The sequence below is a fragment of the Pyrenophora tritici-repentis genome, chromosome 4, assembly GCF_003171515.1.
Source record: "Pyrenophora tritici-repentis strain M4 chromosome 4, whole genome shotgun sequence".
In the NCBI taxonomy this organism is placed as follows: domain Eukaryota; kingdom Fungi; phylum Ascomycota; class Dothideomycetes; order Pleosporales; family Pleosporaceae; genus Pyrenophora; species Pyrenophora tritici-repentis.
The window spans coordinates 1,483,402-1,509,575 of record NC_089393.1 but is presented as its reverse complement, the minus strand read 5'-3'; the positions used below and the strand labels follow the sequence as shown (position 1 = coordinate 1,509,575).

General features: G+C 52.5%; 8 protein-coding genes across 8 annotated transcripts; 4 read left to right on the top strand and 4 right to left on the bottom strand.

Annotated features, from left to right (window-relative positions):
- Window positions 1–60: 60 nt before the first annotated feature.
- PtrM4_093470 (uncharacterized protein) lies at window positions 61–1,917 on the top strand (the record flags this gene model as incomplete). The annotated part of the gene is made up of 1 exon (XM_066107045.1): window positions 61–1,917. One exon carries the CDS (start codon window positions 61–63, stop codon window positions 1,915–1,917), a length of 1,857 nt encoding a protein of 618 aa, XP_065962713.1.
- Window positions 1,918–3,994: 2,077 nt separating this feature from the next.
- Window positions 3,995–5,818, bottom strand: PtrM4_093460 (GlcD, FAD/FMN-containing dehydrogenase; the record flags this gene model as incomplete). Its single annotated transcript, XM_066107044.1, has 2 exons — window positions 3,995–5,462; window positions 5,535–5,818. 2 exons carry the CDS (start codon window positions 5,816–5,818, stop codon window positions 3,995–3,997), a joined length of 1,752 nt encoding a protein of 583 aa, XP_065962712.1.
- Window positions 5,819–6,416: 598 nt separating this feature from the next.
- On the top strand, window positions 6,417–7,578 carry PtrM4_093450 (FabG, Dehydrogenase with different specificities (related to short-chain alcohol dehydrogenase); the record flags this gene model as incomplete). Its single annotated transcript, XM_001934245.2, has 3 exons — window positions 6,417–6,551; window positions 6,619–7,390; window positions 7,445–7,578. The coding sequence occupies 3 exons, from the start codon at window positions 6,417–6,419 to the stop codon at window positions 7,576–7,578; spliced, it is 1,041 nt and encodes a 346-aa protein (XP_001934280.2).
- Window positions 7,579–7,620: 42 nt separating this feature from the next.
- PtrM4_093440 (CypX, Cytochrome P450) lies at window positions 7,621–9,048 on the bottom strand (the record flags this gene model as incomplete). Its single annotated transcript, XM_001934246.2, has 1 exon — window positions 7,621–9,048. One exon carries the CDS (start codon window positions 9,046–9,048, stop codon window positions 7,621–7,623), a length of 1,428 nt encoding a protein of 475 aa, XP_001934281.2.
- A 409-nt stretch (window positions 9,049–9,457) lies between these two features.
- On the top strand, window positions 9,458–10,635 carry PtrM4_093430 (Qor, NADPH:quinone reductase and related Zn-dependent oxidoreductase; the record flags this gene model as incomplete). Its single annotated transcript, XM_001934247.1, has 2 exons — window positions 9,458–10,017; window positions 10,101–10,635. 2 exons carry the CDS (start codon window positions 9,458–9,460, stop codon window positions 10,633–10,635), a joined length of 1,095 nt encoding a protein of 364 aa, XP_001934282.1.
- Window positions 10,636–10,864: 229 nt separating this feature from the next.
- PtrM4_093420 (CypX, Cytochrome P450) lies at window positions 10,865–12,498 on the bottom strand (the record flags this gene model as incomplete). Its single annotated transcript, XM_001934248.1, has 3 exons — window positions 10,865–11,203; window positions 11,260–12,369; window positions 12,421–12,498. The coding sequence occupies 3 exons, from the start codon at window positions 12,496–12,498 to the stop codon at window positions 10,865–10,867; spliced, it is 1,527 nt and encodes a 508-aa protein (XP_001934283.1).
- A 1,153-nt stretch (window positions 12,499–13,651) lies between these two features.
- Window positions 13,652–22,426, top strand: PtrM4_093410 (Polyketide synthase module protein; the record flags this gene model as incomplete). Its single annotated transcript, XM_066107043.1, has 2 exons — window positions 13,652–14,633; window positions 14,709–22,426. The coding sequence occupies 2 exons, from the start codon at window positions 13,652–13,654 to the stop codon at window positions 22,424–22,426; spliced, it is 8,700 nt and encodes a 2,899-aa protein (XP_065962711.1).
- A 506-nt stretch (window positions 22,427–22,932) lies between these two features.
- On the bottom strand, window positions 22,933–25,876 carry PtrM4_093400 (protein containing SET domain protein; the record flags this gene model as incomplete). The annotated part of the gene is made up of 4 exons (XM_066107042.1): window positions 22,933–23,108; window positions 23,175–23,574; window positions 23,627–23,707; window positions 23,753–25,876. 4 exons carry the CDS (start codon window positions 25,874–25,876, stop codon window positions 22,933–22,935), a joined length of 2,781 nt encoding a protein of 926 aa, XP_065962710.1.
- Window positions 25,877–26,174: the final 298 nt, after the last annotated feature.

Here is a 26,174-nt window from a genome sequence, read left to right as displayed (position 1 = left end):
GCGGGGAACACCAAAACACGTCAAACCCCTTCACCTTCAACACACGTTAACTCCACCAATATGGACCCAATTCAAGCTGCGATTGAAGATATTGAAAATCTAGAGCCAGGAGAACAGTTCTCGTATACTAAAATTGCTGCTAAGCATGGTGTTGTGAGATCTACGTTGACCCGAAGGCACCAGGGCCAGACAAGCTCAGAAAGAGACAAGAACTTCAACCAGCAGAAACTCAACCCACAACAAGAGCTAGAGCTTGTGAGATATATCGAAAAGCTCACAAAGCGAGGCATTCCTCCTACACGAGAGATGATCAGGAATTTCTCATCAGAAGTAGCCCATCAGCAGCTCAGCGAGAGCTGGGTTACTCGCTTCATCAACCGACACGAGATCCATCTCATCTCAAAGTGGACCAGCGCCATGGATCGTACGCGCCACCTGGCTGATTCTGAGTCAAAGTATAGACTCTACTTCGAGCTGCTGCATCGAAAGATCACCGAATATCACCTAGAGGCTCGAGATATATACAATATGGATGAGAAGGGCTTCTTAATTGGCTTGATAGGCAGAAGTAAGAGGATATTCAGCAGGCGTCAATGGGAGAAGAAGGAGGTTCGAGCATCTCTCCAGGATGGATCACGCGAGTTTCTGACAGTCCTGGCCTGCTGCTGCGCTGATGGGAGCTCGCTGCCTCCAGCCCTTATCTACGCAGCTAAAAATGGAGCTATACGATCGAGTTGGGTAGAAGATATCAAGGCAGGAGAACATGAGGTCTTTGTCTCATCATCTCCAACAGGCTGGTCAAATGATAACGTAGGCCTAGCTTGGCTGGAGCAGGTGTTTGATCGCTCTACAAAGCAACGATCAGGTAGATGGAGATTGCTCATCCTTGATGGCCATGGATCTCACCTCACGATGGAGTTTATTAAGTACTGCGATCGCCATAGGATCCTCCTCATGATCCTTCCTCCCCATTCGACCCATACGCTCCAGCCGCTAGATGTAGTGCTGTTCAAGCCACTCTCTCAAGCCTACTCTAACGAGCTCACTAACCATCTCCATAAGGCTCAAGGCCTTATTCCAATCAAGAAAGGGGACTTCTTCCCGCTCTTCTGGAGCGCCTGGATATCCTCCTTCACAGAGAGCCTCATATTGAAGGCCTTCGAAGCCACTGGGATCTGGCCGATGGATGCCAACGTTATCCTTCGTAGATTTGCTAGCACGCCAGAAGCTGAGAGAAGCTCATCGTCAGGGCTCTCTGATCATGACTGGAGAAAGCTCGATCGGCTAGTACGAGCTGCTGTTAATGATAGCCATCAGTATGAGGCAAGAAAGCTGCGCTCAAGCGTTCACCATCTCTCTGTGCAGTATGAGCTTTTAAAGCATGAGAACGAGGGCTTAAAGGAGGCTCTTCAACATAAAAAGAAGCACAGGAAGAAGGGCAAAGCTCTTGACCTTCAACAGCGCCAGGAGTATCACGGTGGCTCTGTCTTCTGGTCTCCTCGCAAGCTGCGTGAGGCTCGAGCTAGAGAAGCAGTACGGGAGCGAGATGAGACGGAGGAGAAACTCCAAAAAGCACGGTCCAAGAAGCAGCGCGAGGAGGCTCGACTGCAGCGTCAAGATGAGCTCGAGGAGAGGCGTGTGGAGAGGCAGAGACTCAAGGAGATGAGGGAGCTTGAGCGAGCTGAGAAAGCAGCTGAACGCGCGCGCCAGAAGGAGGAGAGAGACGCTGCTAAAGCTATACAACTACCCCAAAAGGGAAAGAGGAGAGCTTCAGCAGCTACCTCATCGAACAACAAGCGTCAAAAACGCGTTGAGGCTGCTCGCGCTGGTGCTCAAGTTCAAGAAGAGCCTCCAGCTCCTCCATCAAAGCTCACATCACGTGGCCGCAACGTCAACCTCCCATCAAAATATAGATAGTACAAGTTGATCGCAAGCATCTAATTACTCCCCCTCTATAAATTCGTATAATAACAGCTTATATACGTGGCTTAATAGCTTCATTTTTGAAGTAGTGGATATGGTGTTCCCCGCGCATCACGCGAATCCGCGCATCACGCGCACGGACACGTTAGTGGTTCTCTTTGATCGCGAATTTGCGGCGCCCAACGGGAACTTTTTCGGCTGCACCGAATACGTGCTCTACTGAGTATGTTTATCGATACTGGAACAAATCCGGTCTACTAGGCGCGTATTCGCAAATGGAGATACCGGTACGCGTTCGTCGCAAGACGTGGGGCTTCGGTGACCGCTTGGCGCGAACACAGCCCTGGAGACGCTAAGAACTTCAAACGCACTTCACACATGAGTAAAGTCCATGGCATTCCTAGGCAGATCCCAAGCAGATCGTCTCGCTTTCTCCAACACGTACATACTCCAAATCAAAGTGTCTGGGCTTTTATACTAAAGAAACACCGATATTTTTAGAATTCAAGATTCTGTTTCCTCCATCTATCTGTACTCATTCTAGCCTTCATCCCTTCATTTGTTATGTCAACAATCTCCTTTTTCGCAACATCAAAACGTTCTTCGTGCAACCGATGTAGGAAGCAAAAGTTGCGCTGTCCCGCTAATGACGATGATACAAAAGCTTGCGGAAGGTGTCTCCGCGCGGGTATCCCTTGTGTGACAAGTTACACAAGACCGAGAGGCCGTTCTCAGAAACACAGCATGCCAACAGACAGCACACTATGCGAGTCCGGCTCGGATACCCGGGTAATGCAGGAAACTTCATTACCGACACCAGAAAGCATCCTATCGATAAGCTCGACAAACTTGGGTCCAGCGACAGAAGAGCCGAATGCACAGTCTTGGTCGCTCCTTGATGAACATCATGTGTTCCCTTCATTTCCGGACTTCGACCCCGGAAACATATCGCAGAGTCCGAATGAAAATCTGGAAGGTCTTTGGGATTCATCGCTATACAAAGACCACGACCCCAGTATCTTGGTTGATCTGTGCGGGACCGCTCAGAACGCGCATCCCACAGACACTCCATCTTCGCTGCACGACAGCCAAAAAGCAAACACTGGGAGATACAGCGCCGAAATGCAGCAACAAATTGAAGGCGATATGCAGCTCTCCCAGCTCAACCTCGAACTCTGCCGGCAACTAAACACGCACCTCCACCGGCAAACCACCACATCTGACACCTCGGTGCAAAACTCTTGCCCCAGTATATCCGACGCACTCGGCGGCGTGTTACAGATCACAGAGGCTTATATTCATATCCTACAACACCTCAGTAATAGCGCCGAGCAACATCAGGATAGTACCACTACTACTTCCCCGCCAACTCTCACTTTCCTCTGTGTCCTCAACCTAACGTCATGCTTCTTCCGCATCGTCGACCTCTTCAACATCCTTCTCTCCAATCTTGCCCTCGAATTAATCACGCATTCGCTTTCTTCTTCTCCGTCATCTTCTTCCAGCGCCGCTGCATCCACCCTCCAGATTCTACCTGAGCTTAACCTCGCCGGGCTACCTGTTCACGAAGTCTCGCTTCAAATCAAGATTTTGGTGCTGGCTATAACGCATCATTTCGAGACGATGAAGTGGTTGCTGGGGATGCCGGCGGAGCTGAGGGTGTCTGAGTGCGGCAACGATAATATCTATGGATTGTTGAGTGCGAGTTGGACGAATATGCTAAGTGCGGGGAAGAGGGAAAGATGTGAGCTGGGGTGGTTTGGGACGGGGAATTGGGTGAGAAGTGTGGAGTCGTTGAGGGTGAATATAGAGGGTTTGACTAGGGTATATTGATCAGACTCCGCAACAATCAATCGGATCGGCATGATTGATTCCTATCTAGGTTAAAGGCTGCCTAATGAAGTAATTCTTTAACCTATATAGGAATCAATCATGTCAATCGATTGATTGTTGCGGAGTCTGATATTGATTCTTACTACGAAGCAAAAGCTATGGGTATTGTATCTAGAAGATGAGTGCCACGATAGCTGTAGATATACATTCCATTTCCCATCATCAGCAGCAGCAGCCCTCATACCCTACATAACCTTCCCTCCCCATCCTGCACCCAGTCCTCACTGCCCACAGCCGAATACGAATAAAACACCCCCCTCGGATCCCATGTCCTCTTCACCTCCCTCAATCTCTCATAAGTACTCCCATAGAACGCTTCCTGCCACTTTGCACTATCTCCCTCTGGATAGACCAATGGATCCGCCTCATTTAAATAAGCACCCCCTCCCACCGTCACCTTTTCGACTGCTGGATGTATCACAGCCGCCAAATCCACCCTGCGCTTCACCATGACATCTTCCGGAACGGTCCAGTTGTAGAGGCTGAATTCTAGACAAATAGCGATGGCAGAGCGCCAGTGCGGGGTTACTGCATTGGAAATGGATGATGAATTGATATTTATGCCGAGGCATCCAAACTGCCAGTTTGCGGCTGGATCGAAAGCGCTCATTGATAGCATTGTGGCGATTAGTTCGGATGGGTCGTCCGAGATGTTGCGGGGAATGAGACGGCTGTTGAAAAGTTGGGATGCCTGATAGGGCCCGTATGGGAGTGGCCCGTCTGTGTCATTGTAATGTTGGAAATAGTTGGGTGCTGAGTACGAAGTATAAGTGTAGGGAATGTTGAGGCGCTTGAGTTCGGATAGATAGGGTAAATACAGCGTGTCCATGTCTGCAGCTGTTCTCCCGGGCGCAGTAGTATTGGGGACGAGGAAGTGACCTGTGTAGACGTTCCAAGAAGGTGTTGCACCCGCATCAACGAGAGAAGGGAGGAATTTCCACCACGCGTTCAGCGCAGATACAAAGGAAGTGTTACTTGGGGCGGATGTGGCGTTGAAGCTTAAACTTGCCGCACCAACGATACCGTCAGGATGCAATCTGGCCGTCATACTTAGTGCAACGGCAAAGGTTCCCCCGCCGCCGCCCGACATGGCCCAGTAAAGATCAGAGTTTTGCTCTGGACTGGCGATGAGATGTCGGCCATCTGCAGTGACGACTTCCCATTCGAGAACGTTGTCTGCGGCGAGACCATGCACGCTGTTGAGTAGACCGTGACCACCGCCAGACGAGTAACCCCCCGCATAACCGACTGTTGGACAATCTCCAGAGACAAGCCTGTATCCAGATTTGCTCGCGTGAGTGAGTGCTTCGCCGCCCGTAACGCCAGCCCCCACTTTGATAGCAGGACCTGCGTAGTGCGTGCTGGTGTAGTTCAAAACTTGCTTGGCCTTTAGATTATGCGTCCAGAGTGAGAGGCCGCCTGTGCCGGTCGACTTTCCCAGCCAATCGTGACCCGTGTTCTTGATGACGAGGCGTACATTGTGCGTCTGCGTGAAGTTGATGGCAGCGACGACGTCGGCGGGGCTCTCCACCGGGACAGCGTAGCTGACAAGTTTGCCTAGCGTGCAGGGTTGATCTGTGCGGTAGTAGGGGCTGCAGGACGTGTTTTGGAAGAAGGGATTCATTATCTCGGATGCCTTAGATAGGCTATGCGATTCTTTCTGTTAGCGGCTTGCTTCCCAAATAGACGCTGAGTGATCAAATGACCAAGCCACTTACAATGCTTTGGGGTAATCCCATTCCTTTTTTAGTGAGTCGCATGCTGTTTGATTCTGGGAGAGACCCGCATAGCCTCCTGGGTGGCATATAGCCGCCTGGGGAACTGTCTCAATCAGACGACCGCCAATGGTTTGGTTCAACTGACCCCAAGCTTGCTGCGATGGCCAGGTGTTGTCGCCTGGGATGGCTTTGCAGCTAGAGTTGGCAGCTTGTTCCTGTCGACCAAAGACTGCACCTGCATAGACGCCGGGCGCCAGCAGTAACAGGGTCGTGAGGCAGACCATCTAGGAGAGCGATTGAGAGACAATGTTGCTGTATCAAATGCAGCCGCTTCCACCTGACCACAATGTAGCAGGCTCTCCTTCTGAGCAGCTTAAGTATTGCTTACAGATCCGATATCACTCACTCTCCGCTTGTACCTCGTTACACCCCCATGATTCTATGATTTATCATCTCCCCCTGACTACACGAGCTAGGCTTGTTACGTGTACGCCACGGTCGAAAGCGTGGCTGACAGATTGCATGGCAGTCTGTAATCGGCGCGGAATCGCCATCAACTGCCATATGTGGACAATGAACGATCTATTTCCGAGTGCGTCGATACATTCGGTGTCAACTGCTCAATTGGGAAAGTACGCTTTCGGACAGTGCCGAGAAGTGCATGCCACCGAAGTAAACTCCTCATCAAAGCGGCGGTAAGCAGGGCTGAATAAACAGAAAAACGAGCTGTATTCAATTGATCTCCTTACCTTCCTTATTACTACCCGTCTGTATGACAAAAGACTGCGACACATGAGAGTTGGGTGTATCTCGGAATTAAGAGCAATTGTTACATCGAAGTTTTCAGCACGCCATTCATCGACAGCCCCACGGACCGACACCATGGCACCAGCGCAAGCACCGAGCCATGCAAAGAGACCGGAAGCTGGGTCCCAGTCGATGGGAAGCATGTGGACGCAGATGTTTCCACCCAAGCCGACATACACTGAGGAGCAGGTACCTGATTTGACTGGCAAGGTGTGTAGAAAACAATGTCCAGCCAATTGCCAATCGCCCAAACAACACGTAATAACGTTCTCAACAGGTTTTCATAGTGACGGGCTCCAGCTCGGGTGTGGGCAAAGAAGCTGCGCGGATTCTATATGCGAAGAACGCAAAGGTATACATGGCGGCACGGCCAGGACACAAGGCATCCGCAGCCATGACATCGATCCAAGAATCGGCGCTCACGTCAGCAGGCGATCTTGTTCTGTTACCACTCGATCTACCAGATCTGATGGCAGTGCGCAAGTCTGCGGAACAGTTTCTCTCGCTAGAAACTAACTTGCATGGGCTCATCAATAATGCAGGTGTGCAAGCACTCCACGACACAGACGGCAAGGCTCGAACAGCGCAAGGCCATGAAATCCACCTAGGTGTCAACGTACTGGCCCCGTTCTTGTTTACTCGCTTGTTGACTGGAGTGCTCTCCACGACGGCAAGTCGGGAGCCGCCTGCTGCCGTGCGCGTGGTATGGGTATCGTCTATGGGCACAGAGACAATTGGTGAAAAGGGACGCGGACTCTCTTCTGAATTTGTGGACTACTGGCCACTAATGTCGCCGCTGGAGCGTTATGGTCTAAGCAAATCTGGCAATTGGCTGCATGGTGTGGAATTCGCACGGCGCTATGCTGATGATGGCATCGCAAGTTTTCCCATCAACCCGGGCCACTTAAAGTCGGACCTATACCGGGAAGGCGGCTCGCTGTTCAAGTTCGCGCTAAGGCCTGTGCTGTATCCGCCCACATACGGGGCCTATGTCGAGCTGTTCGCCGCGCTGTCTCCCACATTGACCCTGGCAGACTCGGGAAAGTGGAGTAAGTACCCAGAATCGACTTCTTCTGAGGGTTACTAACCAGTCTCACTTGCAGTTGTCCCATGGGGCAGAATCTATCCTATCCGAAGTGATTTAAGCGATGCGACCAAGACTGAGGCCGAGGGAGGCAACGGTCATGCCAAGGCATTTTGGGACTGGAGCGAAGAGCAAGTCAAGGAATATTTGTAGCGCCGTCTATATATACTATGCTAGTTAATTGATGTGATGGTTTTACTCGATCGGCGTAAAGGTCAAATCTAGATTGCCAATATGCCACGACATGCAATCATGAACGTCATCTAGGAAATGATCAGGGTCAAATCCAGGCGCAAATGCCACCTCAAATCGTGAGAGGGTCTCTGCGAGAGTAAGTCGCATTTCCATCAGCGCTAAAGGACGGCCCAGGCAGCTGTGATGGCCAACAGAAAATGGCGCATAAGCTGCGCTGTTTCTGATGAGGTCAGGTCGAGAGTGCCAGCGCTCGGGTATGAAGTCTGCAGCTTTGGGATAGATGGCATCGGAGCGGCCCAAGGCGTATTGAGAAGAGAAGACGGTCATATTACCGGGGATGAAGGTTTCACCGACGAGAATACCCTGGGGTGGGGTTTCGCGTAAAATAGTAGAGGCGGGCGGGTGCAGGCGGAGCGTCTCATTGATGACGGCATTAAGATGGGGGGCGTTAAAGATTCGCTGATGGGAAAATGTACCGTCAGGAGCGCGGAACGGCAGCAGCTCGTCACGCAGGCGAGTCGCATGTTCAGGGTACTTGGCGAGATAGAAAAAGGCAAACGTCAGGGTGGCTGCGACGGTGTCACTGCCAGCAATGATGATGAAGCGACAGTCGTTGCGGAGAGCCGAGAGGTCACGCTCGACGACGTCTTGGTTCTCGTAGTAGGTGAGCAGCGGGGCCATCAGGCTTGGCCGCTCGCCGCGCTTGGGGTCGGCCATGAAGCGATCGAGGTGGTGATAGCAAAAGGTCAGGAAACCCGTCGAGGCCTCGGTGGGCACCAGCGACTGCGCGACGTCAACGAGCAGACGCATCAGCCACATGGGCAACCTTAAGCCCATAATGGTCATTCCCTTGACGAGCTGTTCAACCGCTTCGTGCATGCGGGAGTCGCGCAGCATGCCAAAGTCGGTCCCGAGGCCAAGATCGCCCATGGTATCGAAGGCAAACGCCTCTGCCAGGCGGGCCATATCGATGGGCTCACCGCGGGCATCGGCTAGTCGTCCAAGCAGCATGTGCACATATGCAGCGACACGGGGCTCGTAGGTGCGGAGAGCCTTGTCTCCAAATCCACGGCTCCATACACGTCGTCGAACAGCATGCAGCGGCTCATGACGCGTCGCTATGCCACGGTTGGGCTGCTCAAAGTCGTACATGGCAGCCTTGCGGCATGGGCTGCCGGGCCCGTAAATGGCGGCAACGGCCAGAGGATGGGTGAGCATCAGCGTCGAAGAGCCGATGCGCACAAACTCGCCATATTGCTTACTAAGGCGCTCGCTGAGGCGGTGCATATCGTGACCGCCAAGCTGCGTGCACAGCCACAGGTCACTGATTCGCGCCGCCATAGGACCGCGAAAGCGGTTTAGCGGGTGCAGGAAGATGCGGTACGTAAGCAAGCTCCCGTAGAGCCCTAGCAGGAACCACGCCGTCATTGCCACTGCCCACGTCAGACACCCATCTCCTCCCATTGCATATCGTACCGCCGCCGACATGGCGATACAACTACCCAAAGCAGCCACGCACCACACCCCGCTGCCATGGTGCTCCCCTCTGTAAAAGTAAACGACATGCGCAGCCATGCCTGCTACCGCCGCTGTTGCGCTGTGTGCCAACTGCATTGGAAAGGAAGATAGATACTACGAGTAAGATGATATGCTGGAAGCACATGTAAATCATTCATCACTGTACTTATCCACCTGCCACGCCTCTGTCCGGCCCAAGACCCATCGGGCCTTCGCCTTCGGTTTCCTAGTTGGGTGATGATATGGAACAAGCCGTGAGAACTGTACATTAACAACCTCTGTTCAACCCGGGTGTAGGTACTTCCGATATTCTTTCATCATGTCCCCCACAAAAGGCCAGACTGCCATCATCCAATCCAAAACACCACCTAGGGCCTCCGGTCTTCCACTCGTCGTCGCGCATGACAGGCCTTTGCCACCATTACCCACGCCCTACCATGTGCGTGTGCGAGTCCTGGCTGTAGGTCTGAACCCGACCGACTACAAAATGGTGACCCACTTCTTCATGCAAGGCAATACTGCTGGCTGCGACTTTTGCGGCATCATCGAAGAAGCAGGTCCGCTGTCAGTGCTTGGTCTTGGCCTCCGAGTATGCGGTGCCGACTTCCCGTACCGTCCTAGCAACCCATATAACGGTGCTTTCGCCGAGTATGCTACAGCCGATTCGCGCCATCTGTTGCGCATCCCGGATGGGATATCAGACCTGCAAGCCGCTGCAATAGGCGCCATCGGCTGGGGTACCGCTGCCCTGGCCATGTCCGACCCCACAGCTTTGAACCTCCCGGGACTACCCTCTCGGCCGGATGTTAGAGGCTTGCCGGTGTTGGTATATGGTGGTGCAACGGCAACTGGAATCATGGCCATCCAAATGCTGAAGCTGTGAGTCAGACACTACTGCATATATAATCATACGAATTGCTCCACCTTTGATTGGGACGAAGCTGACTTCCTGAATCAAACAGGTCAGGATATGCCCCCATAGCCGTTTGCTCGGCCAGTTCGGCATCTTTGTGCATTAGTCTCGGTGCTATTGGCACCGCATCGTACACTTCGACTACATGCGCTGAAGAGATCAAGGCGCTTGCCAAAGGGGAGAAAATCAAACATGCCCTCGACTGTATCACAGATGTAGAGTCCATGGCCATCTGTCTTGCTTCTCTCTCGCGCATTGGGGGCCACTACGCCTGCCTTGAGGCATTTCCTGATGCGTGGTTGACTCGTCGCTCGGTCGCTGTCAAGGTTGTCATGGGTTTCGAGGGGCAAAATGTTGATGTCGATCTCGGTCATCCTGTTTACTCGCGCAAAGCTAACCCCGCCTTGCATTCTACAGTTGCCGAGTGGGCGCGCGAACTACAGCCGTTGCTAGATGGTGGGAAATTTCGGACACAGCCTTTACAGGAAATTGGGGGTAGTTTTGAGGGCGTTATCAAGGCGCTGGAGATGTTGCAGAGCGGGGATGTCAAGGGCAAGAAGTTGGTTATAACTATATCTTCATGAATCGATTAACTGCGAATTCTGATCTTGTAGGCCACCTAATTTTGTTGTCACAGCTTTTCGACAAGTGGAACAGGTACTTATATCCAGATAGCGCTTGAATGATGTGAGTGATGGTGACGTAAAGAAGGTACGTTCCTTCCACATTCATTTTATGTCGTCATCTTCTACAGACGCGTTTGCTCCTGCTTCCAGGCCGCGTTCAACAACAGGCTTGCCTCATGTTGCAATTTCACCCAACCCTCGGTTTCAGATGCACAAACAATCCCGGTTTGTCCCACACCAAATATGCCTTCTGGTCATCCATCCACTTCTCGCTTTCGTTTGTCCCCTCAATATCAAAGTTCCACAAGAACCTTGCGAGAATATACCGCATCTCTGCGTAGGCCAGGTTCATGGCGATACAAGCACGGGGACCGTAGGAAAAAGGGTGGAAGCCATCCCTCCGGTCACTGTCAAACTCAGCGGGGCGCTGCCCATCCGGGAACCAACGCTCAGGATGAATTTCATCAGCATGCTTCCAGTAAGCTTCGCTGCGGTAGAGGACCCGGTGCGGGATGCCGAGGACAGTCTGTCTCAGGTCAGCGAGAGTACGAGGTTTCCGAGGCTCATAATTGAACAACTTACATTTCCAGGAATGTAATCGCCCAAAATGGTGTTCCCCTCAGGTGGTGTTGTACGCCACATGGTGTTCGGGCCTGGAGGATAATACCTCATTGCCTCTTCGATGAACGCGCCCATGTACGTCAACTGTGCTACACTCCGCATATTGATGTCGTCTTCGGTTGGGAATGTCCTACGCAGTTCGTCCACGATCTTCTCTTTGACATCGGGCCTCGTTGTCAAGATAAATGCCATCCCCGTCAAACTACTACTCGTCGTCTCCGCGCCACCACCCGTCAGCAGTATCGCATTTTTGAAGATCTCCTCCTTGGTCATATACAGAGTACTACTCTGTTTGTTGTTCATGATCTCCATGAAATCGTCTCTCGGAGTTGACAAGGACAGCCTGCGTTCAACAACTTGTCGCAAAAGGACGACATGTCTCTTGAAATCGCGGATGAGCTGAACCGTTGTCTTGATTGGCAGAAACACGCAAAATATCGGCATACGCTTACACAGCATGAGGATATGTGTAACATAGATGTTGGCAAACACAAGCTGCAGCCACGGATGTAGCATACAGTTCTCCATGCAGCCAAACGGCTCTCCAAACGCCAGGTCGCCAATCAGGTCGAAAGTGCAGTAGGTAAACCATTGCAACATGTTTACCGTCGCCCGTCCATCATCGCATAACCCGTGAAGTTTGGACAGAAACATGTCCACGTGGACTTTTATGAGCGGTTCCTGCTTGCACATGGCACTGTACGTGAAACCCGATGCCATGACGCGGCGCATGCGACCATGATCTCCCAGGGTAGCCCCCACCATGTCGTGCGCATCTGGACTGCAATACCAGTCCGGCTTGGGGTTTTCTCTCCTTTTTGCGGGGACATAGCGCCCATATACGTCTTCCCAGGCTTCTGGGCACGCATACGAGAGCTCATTAGGGCCGATGCGCACTGTAGGTCCGTACTCGTTGTGTAGCTTGCGGATCTTGAGGTGCCATTTCCCTGTTATGTAATACAATCCATAAGTGATGGAGGACGCCGCGAAGAGTTTAGGGCCGGGATATTTCTTGAGCGGATGGAAGAATATGTTACGGAGGGGGCAAAAGATGAGGACGTAAAATGCTGCCTAAAAGAGTGGTTAGAGGAATGAGGAAAGAATGGGTTATCAAGTACGCACTAGGGCAGTAGTCGAAATGACTATGAACTGCCAGTTCCGAATTGGCACCTCATTCAACGAGAAGGATATGAGGCCCATGGTGAGGAGCAGGTGCGCCCTCCACACAACTGTTTCGGCGTACGAGTTTCTGAGTTGATAGGTCTAACACGCAAATATGTTGCCATTCAGGACTACCCTTCTTGGAATCGGCCCGATGCTTCTTGGCCGAATGTTCTACAACCTTCACTTTCACTCCTTTGCCGTTATGTGCTTACGTATATCTTATGTATATAACCTTGTGTATCTACTCCGTAGGACAATCAACGCAGTTCTCATATGCAGTTGTTGACGTCTTGTCTACTGCGATAAAATACCAGTATGTCAAACCAGAACACGAAGAATTTGTGCGCTAGACTGAGTAACATCAATGGGGAGCACGCACGACACCAATATCTATGGGGAAGTTCTATTGGGTAATGTGAGCCAGTTACGCCACTTCCGTCACATGTATCCGATATTCCCTCCGGGCGGACTTCGGTTTCGGATTCACTTGCTTTCACGGTCATATACTGGAAGCCGAGCATATACTGACTCAATGACAGCAGGGTCACACGCAATGTGTAGTTTGACAACCACGTTTCATAGTTTACAGTGGTGAGGGGTTGCACGGCGCATTGCTAACTAGTTCCGCACTACGAAGGTTGCCGACGCTAAATTTACATGGTCGCTGTCACTTTCCATAACAGGAAACCGACGCCTATCTGGACAGCATCTCGGCACAGTCAAGACCAAGAACAGTAAACGAAAGGGTCCGTTCGTATTCGATTCGGGTTATCCCTGAATTTACTGCGCCTCCTTTGGGAAGACGTGGAACTACAGCAATTCCGTGGCGCCGAGTAGATGGATAGTAGTATCGGTGACATTTGCCTTACATGGTGTTGTGAAGAAGCTGTGGAGTCCTTGGTTAGCTCTCTTGGTTTTCGGTACACTTTACTAATCTCAAACAGACCCAAAATTGCGAAAGATGGAGTTCGATACGTTGTATGCCCAGACAATGCTGTATCTATCACGTGACCTCCGCGCTGATCCATTGTATATTACATCAAGAACTTGAACGCGCATTTCAGGTAGTCGGTATTCAACCGGTATCACATCAGCATCTTAGCCCTTTGAGGAACTCTTTTCAACGTTGTCTGCTCATTTCGTTTGAGATATCTATCAATCCCCTAGCCAGGTTTCCTCCATATCAGCCATGGCCCCAAAAGGCTCCGCCAACGAGCCAATTGTCATTGTCGGTAGCGGTTGCAGGTTTGCAGGAGGCGCAAACTCGCCCTCCAAACTATGGGACCTGCTTCGCGACCCGAAAGACATACGCAGCGACATTGCCAGTAGCCGGTTCAACGCCAAAGGCTACTATCACACTGATGGAACCCATCATGGCCATATGAATGTCCTGCAATCTTACCTACTAGATGAAGATACTCGAATTTTTGATGCCGAATTCTTTGGCATCAACCCCGTGGAAGCCAAAGCTATGGATCCACAGCAGCGTTTACTCCTTGAAGTTGTGTACGAAGCAATTGAGTCAGCAGGACTGAGCATCGAGCGATTACGAGGAAGTGACACAGCTGTTTTTGCTGGTCTCATGTGCGGCGACTACGAGGCTATGATGCTGCGGGACTTGGATCAGGCACCGACACATTTCGCCATAGGAACATCGCGCGCCATCCTATCAAACCGAGTTTCTTATTTCTTTGACTGGCGCGGGCCCTCTGTCACTATCGACACAGCCTGTTCATCGAGCCTTGTCGCTATCCACCACGCAGTGCAGGCACTTCGGTCAGGGGACAGTCACGCAGCGGTGGCATGTGGCTCGAATCTCATACTGGGCCCGGAAATGTACGTCATCGAAAGCAAATTGAAGATGCTGTCGCCAGATGGATTGAGTCGTATGTGGGACAAAGACGCGAATGGTTATGCGCGCGGAGAAGGCGTAACAGCCGTCGTGCTCAAGACGCTCAGCCAAGCGCTGGCGGATAATGACAGAATCGAAGCTGTCATTAGGGAGACAGGTGTGAACCAAGATGGTGCAACGCCAGGAATCACAATGCCTAGTGCTAATGCGCAGCGGGCTCTTATTCATAGCGTTTACAGGAAAGCTGGTCTTGATCCAGAGTCCGTAGAGGACCGACCGCAGTACATCGAAGCTCACGGTACCGGAACACCAGCGGGAGGTATGTTTTTCCCTTCATATCACTTACTTATATAGAGGCCCTGAATCCTGTTTGCTAACGCTGTCAATCTTGTAGATCCTATTGAGGCTGAAGCACTCAGTACCGCATTCTTTGGCGCCACCGCACATTCGGACAGCCCCATCTATACAGGGTCCATTAAGACTGTCCTGGGACATACGGAAGGCTCAGCCGGTATTGCAGCTCTTCTGAAAGTCACCAAGGCCATTCAGAATGCCACAATACCTCCGAATCTTTGGTTCCAAGAACTGAACCCCAAATTGGAAGCATTCTATGGGAATGTCCAGATTCCCACCCAGGCTATTGCGTGGCCAGCTATGTCGGAGGGGAAACCTAAGCGCGCCAGCGTCAACAACTTTGGTTTCGGAGGGACAAATGCTCACGTCATTGTGGAAAGCTACGAGACCGAGCCAAGGGAGGAAGCTGAACCTTCTGTTACTGATGAAACTACTGATATGGTATCAACACCATTTGTTTTCTCGGCTGCATCAACAGAATCTCTTCGCGCAAACCTTGCTGCATACGCCCTCTACCTCGACACGCACCCAAACATCAGTGTACGTGACCTTGCCTACACTTTACGCGAGCGACGATCGGTGCTTCCATTTCGCATTGCCTTCCCAGAAACAAATGTAAAAGACTTGAAGCTTAGCATCGCAGCCCGTCTGGCTGAGTCTCATGGCGAAAGCCTCGGTGTACGCACATGGGCAGCAGGCAACGGAGGACGCTCGAGGATCTTCGGAATCTTCACCGGACAAGGAGCCCAATACGCTCGTATGGGTGCGGAATTGTTTACCCAGACAGCGCTGGCACGTCAAACACTGCAAAAGCTGGAGGCCTATCTTTCTGAACTTCCGGAAGAGGATCGCCCAAGCTGGTCGCTCAAGAATGAGCTCCTCGCTGATTCATCAGTCTCTCGAGTGGGTGAAGCAGCCATCTCGCAGCCCCTCTGCACCGCAGTCCAGATTATCTTGGTAGATATCCTTCGGTCGGCCAACGTACATTTTGACACCGTTGTCGGTCACTCCAGCGGTGAGATTGCAGCTGCATACGCTGCCGGATATCTTAGTGCTCGCGATGCCCTTTTTGTTGCTTACTACAGGGGGCTCCATTGCAAGCTCGCCGCCAGTCCGAATGGAAACGTGAAGGGTGCTATGCTTGCTGCAGGTACTTCACTGGAGGATGCCACCGAGCTCTGCGAGGAAGAGGAGTTCGCGGGTCGTATAAGTGTCGCGGCTAGCAATTCGTCTTCAAGTGTCACTATATCTGGAGACGAGGATGCTATTAATGAGCTTGCGGCTGTTCTGGACGACGAGAAGAAGTTCAACCGCCGACTCAAAGTGGACACGGCATATCATTCAAGCCACATGCTTCCATGTTTTGACCCTTACGTTGCTTCTCTCCGAAGAGTTGGCATCACGGTGCTGCCTGGAGATGAACAATGCACTTGGATCTCCAGTGTTTACGAGGGCAGGCCAATCAACGTTTCAACTGATGAACTGGCTGATCTTTACTGGGCGCAGAACATGACCAAGCCTGTTCTGTTCTCACAGGCCGTTCAAACTGCCGTTGCACTTGTCCGAGGTAGCGAGCCTCACGCAGTGGTACTGGAAGTTGGCCCACACGCTGCTCTCGCTGGGCCAGCCAAGCAAAACATTCAAGAGGCCCTCCAAAAGGACCTCCCGTACCATGGAACTCTTGTGCGAGGTGAAAATGCGATGACCGCATTCGCAACATGCCTTGGGTTTCTGTGGACGCGCCTTGACACCACATCGATAGACCTCGGAAGTTGTGAGGCGGCACTATGCGGCGGTGGTCAGCAATTCACCGTTCTTGCCGACTTGCCAAGCTACCAATGGAAACATGAGGCTGTCTACTGGGCGGAATCGAGAAGGTCACATCGCATGCGACTACGTGATGGGCCTTATCATCAGCTGCTCGGTAATGTGTCCCCAGACAGCGCACCTCATATCCTGCGGTGGAAGAATGTCTTAAAACCCAGGGAGATGACTTGGCTAGAGGGACATCAGGTGCAGAACCAAGTTGTGTTGCCTGCTTCAGCCTATGTTTGTACGGCCATTGAAGCTGCGCAGTCCCTCGCGGGTGGTAAAGATATCCAGCTCATTGAGCTTAGCAACTTCCACATCCACAACGCCATTACATTTGACCAGAACGATGCTAGAATTGAAGTTCAAATCGAGCTCTCCCATGTACGAGTCAAGGGAAGGCACGTCCACGCTACATTTACCTATTCTGCCGGACTGGGTGACGAGACAAGCGATCTTGCCCTTGCCGCCAATGGTGAACTCAAAGTTCTCCTTGTTGATGGTGCACCATCTCTTGCGCTGTTTCCGGAACGTCAGGAGCCACCGCCACACATGATTCCAGTTCAACCTAGCCGACTGTATGACTTCATGAAGGGCTTGGAATATGACTTCTCGGGACCGTTCCAATCCCTGACCAAGCTCGAGAGGAATCTGGGCAACGCAACTTGTATTGCTAAAAAATCAAGGACATTGGTACCAGATGCTGATCATCTGATGGTTCATCCCGTTGACCTCGACGCCGCCTTCCAGTCTGTTATGCTGGCCTACAGCTATCCTGGAGACGACCAATTGCGCTTACTACATCTACCCACAAGCATCGCAAAACTCCGCGTCAACCCCGCTGTGCTTGCTTCTCAGAAATATGCTGAAAGCGACACGACAGTTGTAGATTCGACTTGCAGCACAGCGGATCGGGCTGAGCCCGGAGAAGGCTTCTCAGGCAGTGTCAACATGTACGCGCCTGGTCTGGACTACCCAGCTATCCAGGTAGACCACGTCAAGTTCAAGCCTGTGGGATCCGACGCCAATAATGATCGCGACGTCTTTTACAAGATGCACTGGGTGCCTAGTGCAGCTGACGGAACGCGTGCTGCAGCCGGCGTTCCCATCACCGAGCGCGACCACGAACTCATGTTTGTACTGAGTCGCATTGCCGCCTTCTACCTGCGACAATTCGAGGACCTGATCCCCGAGGACCATCCTGCGAGATATGAAAGCCCGCTCTGTCATTATATGCGCTATGCTCGACACATGACGGGTCTTCTGAAGGCGGGAGAGCATAGATGGGCGCACTTGGAATGGCTGAACGATACGGAGCAAGACGTCTTTGACGACATTGCTTCCAAGGGCTTCACGGAGAACTCTGATGTCAAAATCATGCTTCTTGTGGGAGCCACCATGCCACGTGTTTTCAAGGGCGAGACGACCATGTTGGAGCATTTCCGTACATCTGGACTTCTCGATGAGTACTACTCCAATGGCTTTGGAACCAAGCAGTCTACCCTGTGGGTTGCCAGTGTCCTCAAACAACTGACAGACCGCAATCCACATCTTAGCATGATGGAGATTGGTGCTGGTACTGGAAGTGCTACCAAGACGATTCTGCAGTCTGTTGGTCATGACTTTGCAAGTTACACCTTCACGGACATCTCATCAAGTTTCTTTGAGAATGCGGCAGAGACATTCTCTGACTACCAGGGTCGGATGGTCTTCAAGGTGTGCAACGCTGAGATTGACCCTGTTGAGCAGGGCTTTGAAGCAGGCACCTACGATGTCGTCATCGCATTCATGGTCGTTCATGCCTGCGCGAATCTCGAGGAAGCAGTGGCTAATCTGCGAAAGCTGCTAAAGCCCGGTGGTTTGCTGGTCCTCGGTGAGGGTGCCAGTGATGGCGCAATGCAGGCTGGTGCGGGGTTCATCTTTGGTACGCTTCCTGGTTGGTGGCGTGGTGTTGACGAAGGCCGTACGCTGTCGCCTTTGGTGAGCGTGTCAGAATGGGAGGTCATTCTCAAGAAGACCGGTTTTTCAGGCATCGATACCATGTCGCCGCCTCAACTCTTCGACGCCTTCGGCATTACTCTCTTTGTGTCGACTGCGTTGGATGAGCGCATCGAATTCGCTCGCGATCCTTTGAGAAAGAGTTCCAGCGCGGTGTATAGCAAGGTCGTAGTCATTGGCGGAAGCACCTCTACAATCATGAAGCTCGCTGGTGAGGTCCAAAGCATCTTGGCGCCTTTGGCCAAACAGGTCATGCTGTACGCATCCCTCGAAGATCTGGATGACACCGTTCTCGACGATGAGACTGTCATTGTCAGCCTTGTAGATCTGGAAGCCCCAGTATTCAAGGACATAACATCAGAGAGATGGTTCAAGTCCCGTCGGCTCTTTGAGACGAAGAGGGATATTCTGTGGCTTACCAGCGGCCGTCTAGAAGACGAGCCCTATTGCAACATGACAGTAGGGTTTGGCCGCTCCGCCATGCACGAGGAAGAAACCCTACGCGTTCAATACGTGGACGTGGCGAATTCCAGCCAGCTCGACGCCCAGACCGTTGCGCAATATCTTCTTCGCTTCACGTCTTCTAGACTAGACAGTTCAGATATCCTTTACACCAAGGAGCCGGAAGTCATTATCGATGCCGAAGGACGAGAGTTAGTCCCGCGTTTATTCACCATCAAGGCTGCTAACAATCGTCTCAACTCAGTTACACGACCCATTTACGAGGATGTGGATGTGAGCAAGAGCGTTGTGGAGCTGCAATATGCCAAGGACGGGCCAAATTTCAGACAGCTTTCGCGATATGAGGTCTCCGCAAAACTCACGTCGTCGCAGGACATGACGAAGTTGAAACTTACTCACGCTGTAGCAACTGCGCTCAGGTGTCCAACCGGCTACCAGTATCTCGTCCTGGGTTCCGACGAGTCCGGTGTCCAGCGTCTCGCATTGACCAGCTCACTCACTTCTGTACTTTGCGTCCCTCTGGAATCAACCGTTCTGTGCGAGCTTTCTGACATGTCGGAAGCCAGCTGCCTTGGAATTCTTGCTGCCGAACTCATCTCCATGGCCATCGTTGATCCGCTGTTTCCTGGTCAAAAGCTGGCTGTCCACAATGCCCCGGATTCTATCGTCAGAGCTATCGCTAGCCATGCCGCATCCAAGGGTGTTGACTTAACATTTACAGTAGATTCCTACGGTTCGGTTGTCTCTTCGGACGTCGCATCGCATATACAGCTCCCACTGTATCCTTCACGCTCGGATATCGCATCCATTCTTCCCACTGACCTGGCATGTTTCGTCAGCTTCTCCACTTCCAGCGAGGCTGAGAATGAAACGATGATAACCTCATGCCTTCCTTCTTACTGCCGAAAAGAGAATATTAGCACTCTCTTCTCATCTCATAGCGTCGACACCGGCGCTCCCAAGACCCTGGCACAACAGGTTCTCAGTCGTGCTGTCAGCTCAAGCAATGGTCGCGAAATGTCTGCTCCATCAGTACAAGTCGGTCTGGAAACACTTGCTCGCAGAGAACGTCCCGCGGACGCCTTGACGATCATTGACTGGACGAGCTCGAGCACCATCCTTCCTGCACGCGTCACACGGTTCGAGATAACTCAACTGTTCAAGGCCGACAAGACTTACTGGCTCGTCGGACTATCAGGTGCTCTAGGAATCTCACTTTGTGACTGGATGATTGAACGCGGAGTCAGATACCTCGTGTTGACGAGCCGAAGCCCCAAGATCGATGCGCGATGGATACAGAATCATGAGAAGAATGGTGTCTCAATCAAAATTCTGCTCTGCGATGTAACCGACGAAGCCGCCATCAAGGCCGTTCACAAGACAATCGTTGACACACTCCCACCCATTGTCGGCCTACTAAACGGTGTCATGGTTCTCCGAGATGTTTCAGTCCGCAATATGGAGTACTCACAGGTCACTGATGTTATCAGACCAAAGGTTCTAGGTAGTATTCACCTGGACCGCATCTTCCACGACGTAGATCTGGACTTCTTCGTGCTCCTCTCCTCCATAAACTGCGTCATTGGCAACGTCGGTCAAGCCAACTACGCTGCCGCAAATATGGGCATGATAGGCGTAGCTGGCCACCGCCGCAAGCGTGGTCTCCGCTCCTCCGTCGTCAACGTCGGCGCTATCATTGGGGTTGGATACATCACACAATCCGACCGACAGCTCGACGTGACGGTCGCCAAGACAGCCATGATGCATTTGTCTGAGCAAGACTTCCATCAAATTTTTGCCGAATGCATGGAAGCTGGGCATCTGGACAATGACAGCGGTCCGGAGATATCTACAGGTCTGTTGCAAATCACACAGGATACTATTGACATCCCGCCATGGTACTCTGATCCCAAGTTCAAGCGATTCCAAGTGCACCAGAGTGCTACTAGTGGTGGAAAGACAGAGGCGACAAATTCGGCTTCGACGCAGGAACTTCTTTTGCAATGTCGCTCCCAGTCCGACGTCACAAATATCATCAGACAAGCGTATTGCGCACAGCTCCGTCGGATACTGCAAGTTTCGACCGCAGACGAAGATCTGATGATGATGCGGGGAGTCGATCTGGGCTTTGACTCTCTGCTCTCCGTCGACGTACGCTCGTGGTTTCTCAAGAACTTCCGCGTTAGCATCCCCGTGCTCAAGATCATGGCAAACGACGTACGGATGTCAAGCCTGGTAGACTTGGCCGCTGAGAGCATCCCCGCTGAACTGGTACCCAACGTCGAGGAACAGCAGCAAACAAGCCAACTGAGCACCCCGTCATCATCCAGCAGCGACGTAGAAACCGCAAGCACACGACCTACATCTCCCGAATCCGGTTCCCCAGGCACACCACCCCTTATCAAAGAGGAAAAGCCACGAGCGGACACTCTCACGTCCATCGACTGGGACCTAGAAACTACCCCACCCTCACCATCCACTTTCCCGGAACTCACCTCGACCCCTCCTAAACTCAATCCCGAAATCGTCGTTCTGACAGGTTGCTCCGGCCTCCTAGGCCACCACCTCCTCGCCACCCTCATTGCACAGCCCTCCATCAAAAAGGTGATCTGCCTCGCCACCCGCAATCTCGCCTCCCGTCTTTCAAGCGGGGAACTCCCACCCGCCAGCGATCGAATCGAGTACCACGCCGGCGACCTCACAGCCGCATATCTCGGTCTCTCCCCTTCAACCTGGACATCAATCTTCCAACGCACCGACGCCGTAATCCACAACGGATCTGACACCTCGCATCTAAAATACTACTCTGCGCTCAAACTCGCCAACGTAGAGTCAGCCAAACAACTAGTATCGACCTGTCTCCAGCGCCACATCCCCTTCCACTACGTCTCCTCGGCCGGCGTCGCCTTGTTCGCTGAACGCGAGGCTTTCCCCCCTGTATCCTGTACCGACACGGGAAAGAAACCCCCTGCCGATGGCTCCCACGGCTACATGTGCGGGAAGTGGGTGTGTGAGAAGATGCTCGAGCGGGTATACGAAACATACAGTCTCCCCATCGTTATCCAGCGGCCCTCCACAATCATCCGATCGGGCGACGACGCCACCGTCGCACGCGCGGGTTTCGACTGGGTTAATTCGCTCCTACACTTTGCGCATAAAACGCAGACGGTGCCTAGGGTGGACTATAACGCCGGCGCTTTTGACCTTGTGAGCGTGGATACGTGTTGTAGTGATGTGGTGAGGGAGTTATCGCGGGAAGGCAAGGAGGAGGGTATTGCGTATGTGAATAACGTGGGTGATGTTGTTATTCCCATGACACAGATGGCGGATGTGGGGTTGGAGAAGGTGGGAAGGAGGTACGAGGTGTTGGGTATGGAGGAGTGGGTTAGGACGGTGGTGGAGGCGGGCATGCATCCCGCTGTTGCGGCGTTGATTGAGACGTTTGATGAACCCGGGGTTGAGAGGTATCCGGTGTTGTTGAGGGAATGAATGGTGGATGCTGGTGTGGTGTAGTGGTTAAGGGTGTGTGGGATGGGGATGTTCGATATTTTGATAGGGGTGTTCTATTGTATCACTGTGATGTCAGGGCGTTGGTAGTGGTGTAGGGTAGAGTTAGAGGTTAAAGACATATAGCTGTATCACACATCCTATAACCCACCTAAACCAGATATTCTATACTCATTTCCAACACAGCCATACATACCGCCTCAACAAACCAACCACAAACATGCACCCACAAACACAGAAAAATGCTCCATCCATTGTCATTTAACCACAGTTGAACCAAGACCAAGAAAACCAAAAATCAACATTACAAAAAAATTACTTAATGCCCCAACCGTACCCGGCAGAAAAAAATGGATGTTTCTACAAACACCGACCCGCACACACCCATGACCCCAAGTCCCATTCCTTTCCCCCCTTTCCTTCCAATGCATGGCATAATCCCCTACCCAACCCATCTCTTGCTCTACCCATTCCCATTCCCCATTCATTCAAGCTCTCGACCCGCCACCTCCTCCACCACTATGGATGTTGCCATTCGTAGGCGGCGTAGCAAGCTGCATGGGACTACCATAGCCGTCTGGCTGTTGGAACGCCACAGCTTTTGACATTGTACCCGGGCTGTCATACATGGGCGTGAGACTGGCTTCTTCGGTATCCGTAGTCTCTGGTGGAGGCGGCGGCGGCGGCGGCGGCGGCGCAGAAGGAAGTGTTTCAGAAGCCGTGCGTGTACGCTTGGGTGAGGAAGTCGAGTGTGTGGTTGATGCACTAGTGGAGGAGGCGTCGGTGGTGTTGTCTGAGGAGCGCTTGCGTTTGAGGTCATGGGATGAGTCTGTGGAGAAGGTTGTGTTGGTTGCTTTTGGGGTCGAGGAGCCGGAGTTTTGATGGGAGTGGTCGTGGTCTTTGGGAGGGTATTGTGGGGTATTTGGTGTCGTTGCGTCTTTTGAAGTCGCTCGAGAAGAGCTGCTTCGTGAGGCTTTCATCTTTCTCCGCTCTTCGGCGGTTTTGACTGCCTTGTTCATGTATTCGTGCACGCAGTTTTTGATGCGTTTTTGGTGGTTGAGTGGAATTTTGGCAGTGGGGTCCTTGACCGGGCCGTTCTTGTAGTCGCCGCGTACGACCTTTTTCGCTACCTGTGGTGCGGGTAAGTTGGAAGAAGCAGATGCTGCAAATGTGACCGCATACCTCTTTACATAGGCTCTTGAACTCTTCCTTTTCGAGCTTCTTGGAGTAGAGGTTCGCGGTAGACATGATGTAGGGTGCGATCTGCGGGGGTCAGGCTTGCTTCATGCAGCGTTGTCAGGTACTCACTGTCGCCTCATACACCTTTTCCTGTTTTTCGATAGTCAGGGTTCGCCATTTGTCCCTACCAGATGGCTTCTCCTTTTGCTCATCGGCAACTGGCTGAGGTGTCGTCGACGTGGAAGGTCCAGATGCGGTTGGATTCGAGGTGATGTTCGATATTATATCTTTTAATAGCTGTGTATTGTCCCTGGCCTTGTTTGGTGGAGGTGGCGGAGTGTTGGCAGGCTGGGTCGGACGTTGCCACTGAGTGGTGCCGGCGGAGTTGTAAAAATACGTAGAGCCATTTTCTGCTGATGCTTGAAACCAACCAGCAGGTAGAGTGTTGAAAGGTCGTGGTCGCATAACTGGTCTTGGGGGAACAAAGAAGCCGGCTGGGCCACGCGGTGCATTTAACACTCGTGGACCAGACGGCGCGCTTGCTGCTGATGGTCCTTTGGGCGCAATTGTAGACGGTGACTTTGATCTCGATCTTGATCGCTCCCGCCCTCTCTCACGGCGCTCAAAATGATTCTCAGTACGGGCTGCGGTGCCAGCGTTGGGGTCCCTCTTCATACGAGGTATCCTGTATGCAACCTCAAGCTTGCTCCATTCCTTCAGCAGCTTTTCGGCCGACTCCCGTACGCGCTCATCTCCGTAGTGCGTCAGTTCCTGGACTGCCTCTTCAATCTTGGAGTCTTGGATCTTGTTTCGGGTGATGCGCGGTAATCGGTGAAGAATGTCAAGCACCTGTAGAACGACGTTGGTGTCCTCTTTCCAAGTAGTCAAGGTTGTCTTCAGGATATTGTAACCGTGAAACTGAACTATGCGGTGGCCAACCCTTTCATTATTGGTTTGCATACGACTGAGCAGTTTGACAGCAATCCACTTCTCAGTGCAGTTGCGCAGAGCCGGCATGACCTTCTTGACACCATCTTCCTCAAGCTCTCGTGGCTGCAAGTCGTTGACATACTCCTCGTCGTCTTCGCTGGCCTTCTTCTTACGGGGTTTCTTGGCAACGGCAGTGTCCCAGCCAGCGCCATCATCGATACCGAGCGCCTCGATGGTAGCACCAGAGAGTTTAGTCGCATTATCAGATTGGGTCTTTCCGCCGATGAAACCACTGCAGTTGGGCTCACCGCAGTAGCAAGGTTGTGGATCAGCGCCGTAGCGGTCAACATTGTAGTTGAAGACAAGTTCCTCACCTGCCCTCACGTTGCGCTCGACAAAGATGCCCATACGCAGCTTATCCCCAACGACCCATTTGTCGACGAAACAGTTGGGGTTACACGAGTGATTGCAGAAACGTCCTAGGTTGCCCTTCTTTGTGGCATCTACAAATTCGCCCTTGGTGAGGGACATGAAGTAAAAGTGCTTTATTCCTTCCTCGTCGTACTGACCCATGCGGCGACGGAAGGTGCGCTCGTCGATGACTTCACCAATGTACTCAAAGACAAAGTCTCCTGGCACCATGTTTTTATTGGCACGCAGGCCAAAGCCCTTCTTCTCCGTCTTGATGACGGTGACGTCGGCATACTGTTTCCGTTGGAAGCGCTGGTTCTGACACGTCCTACCGCAGCTGCAGTCGCCCACACATTCCATTTTTGTCGCGCGGTTGATGCAGTCGGAGTCCTCATCACAGGCATGGTTGGTCTTGGTGGCCGAGTCGTATTCTTCTTGGCAGTCGCATTCCAGGGCAGGGTCTGTGGTTCCAATCGTCTTGTTCGCGTAGGTGCATTCTGGGAGGACGACAAAAGTCTCTTTGGCGGCTTCGGTAGAGTCGGGGAGGTCGAGGTATAGCGGCGGCGAGCGTGTGACGACTTTTTGGGAGGCGGTGCGCGAGAGCTTGGGTGGCTTGCCGGGCTCCATCTTCAGGGTGATATCTCCCGCCAACGTCTCTTCATGGGCGCTGCCGGGCGATGGGGCTTCCGAGTCGTGTTTGACGCGGGGCGACTGGGACTTTGAGCGCGACTTAAGCCTGGGCGGTATGGCGAGGGAGGCGGGCACGCGGTCAAGAAAAGCCTCGTCCTCGACCTTTACCTCACTTGCGCCATCACCCTCACCTGCTCCTTCCGAGTGGGCGGCCCCCAACTTCATCTCGCGTAGCTCGGGCTCAAGCCGAGCGGTGTGCTGTTCCGACTCGGTATCCGACATACTGTGGGCAATCGTGGGGTTGGTGGAGGTGCTGGAGAGGGTGCGGAGGATGGCGACAATTTCAAGCAGAGTGCGCTAACGCTCGATTCTTACAATCACACATACAAGACCAGGAGCCTATTCACCTCATAGTCGATGCGACACGCACACAACAGGAGACACGCCAAGGTCTAGCTGCACGCTGACGTGAAAGAGCAGGTGCGTGGAAGCAGACAGTTGCAATGACTGGGGGGGGGGGGCAATCTTTGCTTGCCGTGGGCGCGCGGCGGCACACGACGGTCCAGATGGTGCTATATTG